Source organism: Cuculus canorus, chromosome 1, assembly GCF_017976375.1.
Source record: "Cuculus canorus isolate bCucCan1 chromosome 1, bCucCan1.pri, whole genome shotgun sequence".
Taxonomy (NCBI): Eukaryota; Metazoa; Chordata; class Aves; order Cuculiformes; family Cuculidae; genus Cuculus; species Cuculus canorus.
In genome coordinates this window covers 111,378,556-111,391,320 of record NC_071401.1, presented here as the reverse complement: position 1 = coordinate 111,391,320, position 12,765 = coordinate 111,378,556, and the positions used below count along the sequence as shown (strand labels likewise).

At 36.6% G+C, this 12,765-nt stretch overlaps 1 protein-coding gene across 6 annotated transcripts in view; it reads left to right on the top strand.

Annotated features, from left to right (window-relative positions):
• The window catches only part of EPHA6 (EPH receptor A6), a 482,670-nt gene extending 471,269 nt beyond the window's left edge, over positions 1–11,401 (top strand). For all 6 annotated transcript variants that reach the window (XM_054081746.1, XM_054081767.1, XM_054081730.1 and 3 more), the window contains one exon: positions 1,484–11,401. In XM_054081746.1, the coding sequence (XP_053937721.1) occupies positions 1,484–1,598 (115 nt within the window). In that variant the 3' untranslated portion in view covers positions 1,599–11,401. The remainder of the gene's footprint in view (positions 1–1,483) is intronic.
• The last annotated feature ends 1,364 nt before the right edge of the window (positions 11,402–12,765 follow it).

Here is a 12,765-nt window from a genome sequence, read left to right as displayed (position 1 = left end):
TATCAGTGGACAGTCTTTCAGTGCTCTTTTAAATCCAAATCATCATTAGACTCTACAGACACTCTGGCATGCTTCTTATACCCCAGTGAGCTTGCAAAAAGATTTATTATGAGTTTTATTGTTAGGTGTCTTTTTTCTGCTTGTTCCTCAGGTTCTTTTTGAGCCTAACTTTACTGTGCTTTTACTGATAATCTGCCTGAGGTTATCAACCTTCCTTCCTTCCTTCCTTCCTTCCTTCCTTCCTTCCTTCCTTCCTTCCTTCCTTCCTTCCTTCCTTCCTTCCTTCCTTCCTTCCTTCCTTCCTTCCTTCCTTCCTTCCTTCCTTCCTTCCTTCCTTCCTTCCTTCCTTCCTTCCTTCCTTCCTTCCCCACTTCAGCTTTTTGAAAGACTCCTCCTCTCTTGAAGTAACCTCTGTTAGGCTAGGCCTGCTGGCTTCTTTCTCATTTTTATCAAGCCTTCCTTGATGAGTTCTATCCATTGTTCCTGCACTTCTCATACCACTTCCCCCTGTAAAGTCTTATCCTTTTAGCTGACTCTTACCTTCTAAGATGCTCAATAATTTTGCCTTGTCCCTGCTGACCTGAAGTGTTATGTATATCTAGCCCATGTGAACGTTAAGCACCAGTACATAATAGTTGCTGCTATCTGATGGCTCTTCATGAGGATACAGAAACCCATAAAGGTCATGCCTCATCCCATGGACTCCTTTACTATCATCAAATAATTTTTGAGGGTATCTAAGCAGGTAATGTCTACGATATGTCCCAGTGTGGGATTTGCACAATTGACAAGGCATATCTGAATTTTCCTGCTCTCACCACCTCTGTGATCTTTCTTAGCATATTGCAGTTGGTGATGTTTAGAGAACAACAAAAATAGTGGATTGTGCTGGATGTTGCGAGCTACTGACCTCATTCCTGTCAAAGAGTCAGGCTCTGTAGATGAGCTGCCCCCTCTGGAGGGTAGGTCTAAATGAAATGAAGGGAAACCAGGAGGGACATCTGGATCGAGCTGGAAGATTCACTGCTTCTCTGATAGACCATCTCTTACCACCGTTTCCCAAATCATCAGAAGCATGGCCTTTGTTATTTCAGCCTCAGGGCTGCAAAAGTGATTCTATCAGACCTGTTCCTTTGCAATTCTAAGTGGAAAACTTTTTCTACTAACAGGTTGCTAAAAATGGGCTGTCAGAACAAGCCTCCTAGGCTCTTCCTCAATATTTTGAAAAATTACTTGACTATTATTATCACAACAGATACCAGTGCTCTTACTGCAAGTTTATTTTTTTTTTCTTAATTGGCTGTCTTTAGACAAATTTGGAATTGACAGGTGCAGAAAGCTTGAACATTTGCATCATCTTTATACGTCTCAGTCAGGAAAGTAAACTGTCCTGAAATAGAGTAATTCATCATATAATTACAGACTTTTGTGTGCAAGAGGCTGTACCATACTTACATCCAAGATTAAACTTTTTATCTTGCAGTGACATTAGAAGAATTGGAGTTGTACTCATTGGACACCAGAGACGAATAGTCAGCAGTTTACAGACTTTGCGGTTACACATGATGCATATACAGGAGAAAGGATTTCATGTATGAAAGTACTAGAATCAACTGTGTTTTGTGCCTCAGCATTTCTAAAATGGAAAAATATTCTCATTCTTCCCTTCTGCTCTTCCCAGCTTCAAGAACTGCAGTCTCCTGTTCAGATTGCAAAAGTACTTCTACGTTAATGCTTCTAAACTGGAATTTTTAATCACACTGCATAGCTCCTCTGCCAGTTATCTGCCAATAAAATCCTGGCCTACTGAAAGACTTGCTACACATTGATGAATAACTCAGCATGGATGTGTGACTTTGTATAACAGTATTTGGGAAACTTTCATGAACTTACTTGAAAGTAGTAATCTATTTGGCCTGGTGTGGCTTCTTTATCGATGTATTTAGAGTTTGCTGGTAGATCAAAAAGTATTTGACTTCTTTCATGTTCTGTGACCATGTAACTTCCAATACCAAATGTGCAATCAAGACGTTTGACATAAATATTTATGTTATCTCTTAATTAAATCCAAATGTATAGGTCCTATCGTTACATTACTTTATAAAATTCTGGTAAGCCGGTGCCTCAAAACATTAGTACTATTTGCAGAAATGACTGATGATTTTATGTAGCGAGCTTTTGTTGTGTGAATAAGTGGGAGGACAGTGAGATAAATCTGTTTGAAATCCTAAGGTCCTTGATTTTTAATTACTTTAGCATTTGACACTTAGTATGCTTTAAAATTTAGATTACGTTGCAAAACTTGTTCATTCTTGGGATTCTTCACCGCCCTAGACCTTCTTTTTTTTTAATACTCAGCATTTACTTCTACTATGTGGCAAATATTCACTAGAAACCTGATTGTAACACGTCCATACCCATGTGTAAAGCATGGTTGTCAGATATATCGTGGCCACATAGACTTCAAAAAGGTTTCCGTTCCAAAAATGTAGCCCCCTGCTGCTTGAACTAAGCATAATTTCCACCAGTGGCAGTAGACTTTAGAGGGCCAGCCATCAGTGGGGTGATGTGCTTATTCCCGTGGGAGCAGGCCAGCCATATCATCCTCCAGTTGAGGGCAGTGGTACAACCACTAACTGATGCTGGAAGTTACATGCTGTGGTATTCAGTTATCTTGTACATAGGCAGAAAAGGAGATGAAGAACAGCAGTGTAATAATATGTTGCCTTGAGTCTACTTCTAACTGCTTTTAGAAGTAAAAAGCAGACTGCTGAAATGGAGCTCTGGTTACTATGAGCTAGATCTTTTAGTACAGATACCTAAATGACATCGATGACAATTACCTTTAGAACTCTTCAATAGCCATATTTACATGCAAGGAAACGGCTGTAAAGGCCTAACATAATATTTGTACCTCTCTAAGAATTACAGCTTTCATATTTTATTCAGACAACTTACACAGATGTGCTGGGCTACATTTCCAAACTTTTGCATGGCATATGCGTTACTGGAAATGGAGGAATAAGCGCGTGTCTGCGTGCTGTAGAAGTCACACGCAGGTCTACATGCATGTCACATGTAAACTGGGTGCAGATACTTTTGTTGATTTATACACAGTCTTGAGAACATTTTTGAGTTATGTGATATTCCAATATACTCAAGCATTACAACTGCCATTAAAACATGCATTTGGGTGATTAGTATAATATATGTGTATAACAAAATGAGCTAATTACTTCATGTAATCATAATGATATTTACTGCTTAATTTACAGCTTGTAAATCGAAATGTTTTTCCTAACTCTTGGGAAAGGTTACCGTTTTATACTGGTGGCAAAGAAGAAAAATCAGAAAGCAACTCAGAAAAGATTATGCTTCCAACCAGTTCACAGAGTGAGACACACTAGGCCTGATTCAATGTTGTCACTTTATGTTGGAATAGTTCTATTCATTTAAGTTAGATAAAAGTAGTGCACTAAGTAAATTTGCCTTTCTGGCATTAAAAAACAAAAGCAGATTTAACTGAGGAACAAGTTTTCTAAAGATCAAGATTCACTCGTGTTCTACAATGCCAGTTTGATAAGCTTGTTTAAAGAAGGGCAGTACCAGTCCTATTCGAGCTACAAACGTAATCTGGCCAGCAGTAGCCCCGCTAAACTCAGTGAATACAAGCATGTACGTTTTGCAGGACCACAGACTTTTAGTGAGGAAAAAAAGCATTTATTCTTTTCTGTGACTGTCACTTGAAAAATTCTACCCCAATTCCACATTGAAATAATTTTTTGGGTAAAGGTTCTATTATGGAAAGAAGCCTTTTAAAAAATACTGTCAACACAGAGTAATTTAAAACTTGATTTTCCTTTATCATTTTGTTATCCACTTTGCCTGTCATTGCTGCCATGGCCAACAACATGACATCTGTGGAAGGAACCTCTCTCACAATTAAATACATAACTGAGGAGGTATGAGTCTGTTCTTTGTTAATGGAGTTTCAAGATTACTCATAACTAATCCAAACCACATATGTGCACTTTTAAATTCTCCTTTGCACATTTTTTCATTCCTGGTAGTGTGGATGCAGAGTGGCATGTTGCACACACACAACCTGGATATATTTAATGGAAATTAATTTCCGTATTTATCATACTACTGAAAATATATTTTCAATAGAAAAAAAAAATACAACAATATTAAAACATTTATTAATCAGATATATTTTTTTATATAAACAAGAGTCTGGGTAATCAGAAAGGAAAGAATAAGGGATTCTTTGGGCGAGGAGATTTATTAAAAATGTTGTAAATCCAGGATTTGGGGGGTTTATATGGCTTGGGTTTTTTGTTGTGGTGGTGGTGAAGTATGATACTTCTATAATAGTTACTTTGATCAAATTTATATTTTCCTCATTTTGGAAACATTTTATTTGTTCTTACTCTGGTTCCAAGCCTACTCTTACGGTATTTTTCTTCTTAGGGGGGGAAATAGTGTCCTAATCTTTTCATTTAAAAAACAAACAAACAAACCCAGTGAGTGTTATTTTTCAAATATAAGCTTAATTTTGTGCAGGTCACACACTTTCTTCTCTGGATTCAAAGAGATGAAAATGACCAGCTCATATCTGGGCATCTGTGTGTGGTCAGATGAATCTCATGCATTGATTGTATCTAGTCTTATGCTGAACCTGTGAAAAAAAGAGGATCTTTTCCATAATGCTAATGTTAAAATTGAACAAGTAGTATCAGAAGGTTTAGTTGATTTTGCTCATGAGATGTTTGCATATTGGAATTACTGAGAAGCAATGTGATTCCGTGATGTGAAAGGAAGAGAATTAAGCTATGTAATTTAAATATTTCTTCAACAAAAGTTACCCTTTTTGATTTCCATAAATGTAAATCAATGTCTGTCCAATACAAGCTTAGACACATGCTATACTTCAAGACATCAGCCAAGACTTTTTAGCATAAGGTAATTCTTTACTTGCAAATAGTGCACTCAACTATAAATTCAAATAAATTAGTTGCTCTAGACAAAGCAGTCTGTGTCTAAAATTGTATTACGTATTAGCTGGATTATTCTGACATGGAACTCATAGACTGTAGTACTTTGATTTTTCTGTAATTTAAGACTGACTATCCATTTTCCATTTTTTTCGTATGCTGAGCCTAATACTGGGCTCCATTAATGTCTTTTTCAATATATATTCACACAGGATCCAATGGTGAGTCGTAAGTAACATACAGAGACTATTTATTCTGAGGCAGTAGAGATTTACTATGGGGAATAGCTGCAGCAGTGGAAGTGTCTAGCAAGACTGTTTCAACCACAGCAAGTTCCATGTTGGAATGACCCCATCGGACCATATCAGCCACCAAGACAAAGCAGCACAGAACATACTTTAGCTTGTATTGAAGAACAGTTGCTAAATTTCAGCAAGCTCCACTGCAAACTGAAGCATGTACTTAACTGCTTTAACTCAGCTGATAGAATGGTTCTATGGGACACATTCTGACAGCTGAGAATTTCTCTTACAAATGCAGGGTACCTGTAACTACCCCATCGTGGGCTCAGTCTGTCTTGGGATATGTCCCACACAGAATGGATAGGAAGACTCACTTCTAATCCAGCCCAACACATCTTTTAGAGTAACAAAAGTTAGATTCATAATAAAAAGTCTGTCTTCCACTGCATCTTCTGGGAAAAGTATTAAAAATAGAGATACTTCACTTATGGCATTTGAATATGGTTGAAGAGCACTGTATTCTGTTAAAGAGTTTTCTTCCAGAATGCCCTTGTTCACCAACTGTAATTGGTCTTTCCTGAATAAATGATAAAGGTAATATTCTTTTTACTTTTTATAATGGTACCATTATTATTATTTTGAGAGTGAGGGAAAGATATGTTGGCCTGAGCTAGCACTTAATAGGACAGTGATCCTGAAATCTCCTGGAAAGACAAATAAATAAGCACTAAAAGGGGAGGGGGTGGGGGGGGAAGTCACTAAAGCCTACAATAAAATGAAAAAGGAGGAACTGTCCATATGGTGCTAAGGAGCTCTAACAAAAAACAGAGTTGCATTAGACAGTGCCATGTACTTACCTCACAAATATCTTCTACTATAATATCCTGTGTTTAGTAGTGCACACTGCCCATCCATGAGTGCTATGATTGTACATAGTTCCTCAGATTATGGACCAGGATATGTTGAGCATGTTATGGATCTAAAATATTTGTCTATGTCTACATAAAGAATTGTAAATATAATGTGTTGATATATCACAATGCCTGAGATTTTTCAAACCTACAGAATTAATTACCTAACTCCCAATAATGCTAAGGAGGTTGATCTGCTCCATTGACTTTTAATATTTTTAACGGCATGCACTGTGTGTGTGTAGTACATCCGAAACTTCCTTGACTTGTTATGTGGAAATGGACAGCTGCTCCTTTCCTCCACAGGCAGAAAAAAACATTTTTAAACAGGCTTACAAAAAGTTGCCCGGTCACCCGATGCTGACCCTTCTACTGCCACCATACCAAACCCTTTCTACTGATTCTTTTCCTTACATCTAATTACTGTCGAAATCATCTGAGATAAAGGGGAAGCAGGGTGCCCAGGAACTAGCATCTCTAGTAAGATTAGTCCATGCTATAAAAAGTTTGAATCCCTCTGCTGAAGTCACCGAAGATGTTTAAAAGTTATACCACTATTTTATGTTAAATAGCCATTTATGGACACTTATGAGGTTAAAATGAGGAAAATTAATATTAGTAAGGATAGGCCAGCATATTGTATAAAAAAATATACAATATCTTTTGATATTTTAGAATTTTAGAAAGGGACTGAATTTTAGAAAGGGACACCCACAAAAATGGTTGATGCAAAACCATGAAGTTAAAAATGGATTAGAGTTAAAATATATTTCCATATTTTATGTGTGAAATAATATTAGGCCAGTTCAGCAAAATCTATTTGTTTCTGTTTCTTTAAATGTTCTACATGAGTATCTCTTAACCTTTCTTCCTGGCAAGAGATTTCCCAAGTACATCTCTCTTCTAGAAAGATTTAGCACATTATCTGATTTTACATACCTGTGTAATAAAACTGGAATAAAATATGTCCTGTCATGACTCTGGAAAAAATATATTTAAAAGATCAATCTCATTTAAAGTTTTCACACCTATTCTACCTTGTTGCTTTCCAAAATTTCGACCTATTTCTAGGCATCTGAGCACTTTGACTAGTAGGTAACTACGGGTATGTCTCAGTAATAATGTATGTACTTTGTTATGCTCAGAAACTCCTGAACCTTTAAATAGTTGAATCTTTCTGTGGCGTAATTCATATAAGGTAAGGAGGCTGACTAGAAATGGGACTATTTACCTAAGTAGAGTTAGGCATAAAGGACTTGCAAATCCAAGTTCCTATAAAATATTAAATATCATTTAAGGCAGCATGAGATAAAATTATTTGTCACTTTTTTAACTTCAGTTCCACATATGGTTTCCTTGAGGAGGCCAGTATATTAATTTACATTATCACAAAACATCCTGTGCACATTATTCATGATATGGGAGGAGATACTGCTGAATTTTTTCTTCATTAGGGAAATACTACACATTTTGGGGGACATTCATCTCTAATGAATCAAGCTGATTACAAATTTGTGAATAAACAATATTATACTAATACTTCTTGTTATTGACAAAACAGTGAAGAACTGTTAAACAGCAGCGTGTATGATGAGTAGTAGATTAGTCCTGGGAATGAAAAGTCACAAATCAAAGAGAAATATCTAGCGCTCTGTATTATGAACTGTGGGATGCCTGGGGCCTTCGTTGTATAGAAAGCAATCTAGAATCTGGAAACCTGAATTTGGGGGACATCTGCACTGGAATCCAAATATTCATTTTTGGTTGTGAATGATGAAACAGTGCCCACTGAAACACTCAAAGGAGTCTTTTTTGTAGTATCATCACAGCGTGATGCTCTGAGACTTCTCTATAGCAGGGATGGGCAAAAATCTAGTTGTTAGTTTTCCAGAGTCCAGGCTATGAGAAAAAACCTGGTAAAATTGTCATCATTTAGATTAGAACCTCCAGTAGACGCAATTATATAAGTGAAAAACTACTTGTTCTTCTTATTCTGTGTTGGCTTTTTTGAGAGGAACCTGAATAAAATGAAAGTACAACGATCTGGTTAAGAGTACCTTATAAACTGAATTTTCAGTTTTGCCCCATTCAGACTGAGCTCTACTTGAGAATGATTAATAGGCAAAACAGAAAAGCAAAATAAGTTGTGGAGTTTTTTTTTTTTTTTAGAAACTGAATGCTCTTGCTCTGAGCTGTTTAAATTACCATCACAGTCCCTTTATGTACAACAGGATTAGCTGAGAAAGACAAAGTGCAGCCAGTGTTTCAAATCTGCAGAATACATTAGTTACTAAATGCCAACTTTCGAAGTTCCATTTCTGTCCTGGGAAGATTCTGCTCTAAAACACTCAGTACTTTCAAATTCTGCTGAAAGATTTCAAGAAACTTCCTGATGAAGTATAGTAATTCCTGGAACAATGATGTCACTGTGAGGAATTAAATGTTTCAGTGTCAATAGGTACCATGTAGCCGTGACCAGAATTCAGAAGAGCTTGTTAGTGACTTCACTGACAGTGAGATTAAGCCCTACATACATTATGTAGGATTCAGCTCTCCAAACAAAATCTCCTTTTCTGCATCCCACCACTGTCACGTTTCATTTGTTAGAGAAGCAGCACTTAGTAGGATACATGCTGTCTTACCATTCATCTGCATCACTAAAACTTTTTGCTAGTTTTAATTTCACTAAAACTTTTTGCTAGTTTTAATTTCTCTGTTGAGGGTTTCAGGTTGAGATGTGGGTCGATCATTCAGGGCATGATTCAAAATCAGTCAAATGCAAATAATGTCAACAGACTGGAACAGGTTTGCGGTCAGGGGTTTCTCTAGATTTGCATGGAATGGATGGCAACATTTAATAGGGGGAAAGGGAGTGCACTGAGCATAAAAGAAAATGCTACTACCTCAGGGACGTGATTATAGTTACCTTCAACATTGTACAGCTGAATTGCAAGGTACAAAAGGTGGTTGCTGCACTTTTTTATCTGGAATGGGCTACCATCTCTGAGTTTGAAATAAATATTTAAAATGGCCTACACATCTACTAGAGTACATAAAAGAAATATTTTGGTTTTGGTTTTATTCCCTAGTAAATTACCCAAACTTCTGGATTTAAAATCAGGATCAGACCACCATCCCCATCGAACAAACAGAACCTACAAAACAATAGAATTTGTCGGTCTTTGTTTTTTCCTAAACATATGCCTTTATGCAATCTAGCTGATCATTCGCCTCTTTGAACAACTTGTTTCACACTCCTGGTGCACTGCAGTGTAACTTTTGAGATTTGCCAGTTAATGAAAGGCACAGTAGCAACTAAAATAACTAACGCCCTCCTAGTGGTTCTGTTTACTGGACTCGTTCGTTAATTCCCTGTCTAAAAGAAAAATATCCTACTCTAAAATTCCTAACACGTAAACATGTAAGCATTTTAAAGCTCATGGCCATGACTCCCTATCTGCCTCTCCCCAAGAAACAGTTAGCTTTGAATTGGTAGTGTAGCATACTTTAATACCATTTTTCTGGCAGCAATTTCTTCTTCCAACTTTTCTACATAAAGCAGAGAGAGCTATTTCAGATTAAAAGTGTGAAAAGTTGTTTCTTTGTTAACTCTGGTGGAGAAATTCAATTCAGTCAGTACTTCGGTATATGCTGTTCTTACATAAGGCCTTGTGTCTGCTTCTATTGAGACCAATGTCAAAATTCTCTGATGGTGTCAGTTGCGTCACTTGCGGTGATGCCATGACCAAAAACCCAGAGACTAACATAAAGGGCTTGTTTTCACTTGGTGTGGTACAACTCCCGTTGACTTCAGTAAAAACAACAGGTACTTTGCACTTCTCAGGATTGCATCTGCAGTTTTACAAGGAAAAATAATCTTTAAAAGATCACGTGAAACCCTGTTTACTGAAAGACAGTAGTTTATTTTCTAGCAAAGCAACCTTCACTGTTTTAATTTTATCATAATTAAATAAAAAAATCACAAAAAACTCAAACCACTTTCACTTACAGAAAAATGCAAGAAAAATATTTTACTACCTTCCAAAAATTAGCTTTGATTTTCTCTTGGAAGATATTGTGGTTGGTATGTTTTCTCAGGATAGCCTCTATTTCTGTGTGTGTTGGTTTTAAATGTATCTGAATTGAAAGGGGTTTTAATCTGTCTCTTCTGTGAAATTAGATTGTACACAACTAAATATGAATGCTCTTCATAGTTTGCTGTTCTAGCATAGCCATAAAATGTAACAATGTATGTGTATATATGAATAACTATTTAATGACAGACACTTTAGATTATATGTTTAAGCAGCCATGTCAAAATTTTAAAGGTAGATGGCTTCAAAAGTAACAGTATACTCATAATATTCACAAACCATTTTACAAATGAACTGTGGCCTCAGCACAGATCTCATATCCTTACCAGTAGTCTGAAACCCATCTTTTCTTTGAAGACCCCAGATAACGTTTGTTTTGCTCTTGCTTCTTTTCCTCTTACCAGGCTATATTTTAATAGTGACAACTACCTGTGACTCAGTCTCCACCATTCATCTGACAGAAAAGCAGCCTCTATACTGTACCTGTAAGTCATATCTTCATCAGTCTGAACTTGTGTAGCATTGCACACAGCAAGCACGATCTACTCATTTGAGAGACTGAACATTTCACAGCTGCTATCATTGGTCTCCCCTGGGACTGCCTGCCTGTTCAGAATGACTATTCACATAATATATCTCCCATATATGTTCCGACTGCATTTTTATTTCTGCTTTTTTGCCAGTTTGTAACAGTATTGTAGGAATAGCCATGAAATAAATAATCTAGTATACTGATTTGCAGTCCCAAGGGGAACTTAAATTAGAAGTGAAGTGGTTATTATTTACGGAAAAGTGGTGTTATCTTCTTTTTTTTATTATTATTCTATTCCTATGATAATATGATGTTCCATGTAAATTTTCATGTGCTGGCATGCCTAAAAGTTAATAGTGTAATAGAATGCTCAGCTCTCAACATTAGGATGTTTTAAAGGTGAATTGCATTACATATGCCATTTCTTTGCAGAAAGAATATGGGGTTTGGCAAAGCTACCTGCTGAGCAACATATTAAGATTTTTGTACAAAGTACAAGTTACTGATTATTACTGTATTTTATTTTTCTATGATTTCCTAAGAGGCATTATCAGGTCTTACAGATGGGGTAAGCCTGTTTATTAAGATATTTATTAGCAAATAAAAGTTACAGTACCGGTGGTTATTTTTGAGTTAATGGTGTTTGTTCTGCCTTAAGTTACTAATATAATGATACACAGTTAAGTCTGTCATACATGATCATGCAAAACCCCAGCTGCTTAACAGAGGGTGGTGTACTAATAAAGATGGACCGGTGATATGTTCCAACACTGAGATGCTTCAGGGTGGTGGCCTTCTTTTTCAGCAAAAGAATGCTTAATTAGAGTGACCTCTTCCATGCTTGCCACTGAGCATTTAAGTCCTGATAAATGCCTTGTCAAAATGCATACACAGTTAACAACATCAAGAAAAAAATAAACACATTAAAAAGTTCCAAACAACAGCCCACAGCCCACTCTCCTTCTTGAGAAAGACTGGGAATCTGAATTTTAAACAGATTTTAATGTGCCATTAAGATTCTGCAGTACTGTGCAACCTCCTTACAATGGTTCACTGAGCCCTGCAATTCCTTTCATGCAAGTAGTTCTCCAGTGTTTTTCAAAACTCTCACTGACAAAAGCAGTTTTATAAGTGATTGTATTATATAAATGCCAGGGCAATACACAATTATTCACAAAGAAGTGAACACCATATACAATAATAAGACCCTACCTCAAAACAATTAAAATTATAATTAGCCTTTCATTTCTTAACATCATACGCATGCAATAAAAAAAAACGAACAGAAGCTTGTATACGTTAACAGGAAATGAATGTCAGGTGTCCACAGTCCATTACATTCTGCATATACTACATGGGAAGAGCTTTCTCACCAAGGACTGTCAGGTTTAACAGGATGTCTATACAGAAGCATGAATATTTCATTACAGATCTAGTTACAGAAATGCCCTTGCCATTCTTCATTCCTTGCTGAGCTTAGAACCAGTTCTTAGATATTGACCAATCTGAGTATAAAAAGTAGGAGATTACACCCTCTAACACATATTTACCCCACAAACTAGGTAGATTTTAGAAAGTGCTTCCACCTAGAATTTCACTGTGAGATTGATGCTACCTTGTTTTCTTTTAACAGCTCAATGTCACTGTGAGGGAATCTCGTCTTCTAGTCAGAACCTTTCTGGGAACAGGGAAATCATGAAATCAGGATTGCAATTTACCTCAAACATTTAATAATAATGAAAGCAACAATGAGAATTAGGAAATCCAAACAACAGTCAAAATGTTTGTCACATTTTTAATGTTTAAAGTTTTGTGTGAAGCACATTATAGCTGGGAGCTTCTGACTCTGGGTTTCTAGGAAAAACAACTATCCACATCGCTATCAAAGTGTTATTTCTACTGCTCTCACTCCTCTCCTCAGGGCAGAAGTTGAGACAGTAGACTGAAAGTAGTGTTCAGTATAGGTGAAACTAGATCAAGGTTTTTCAT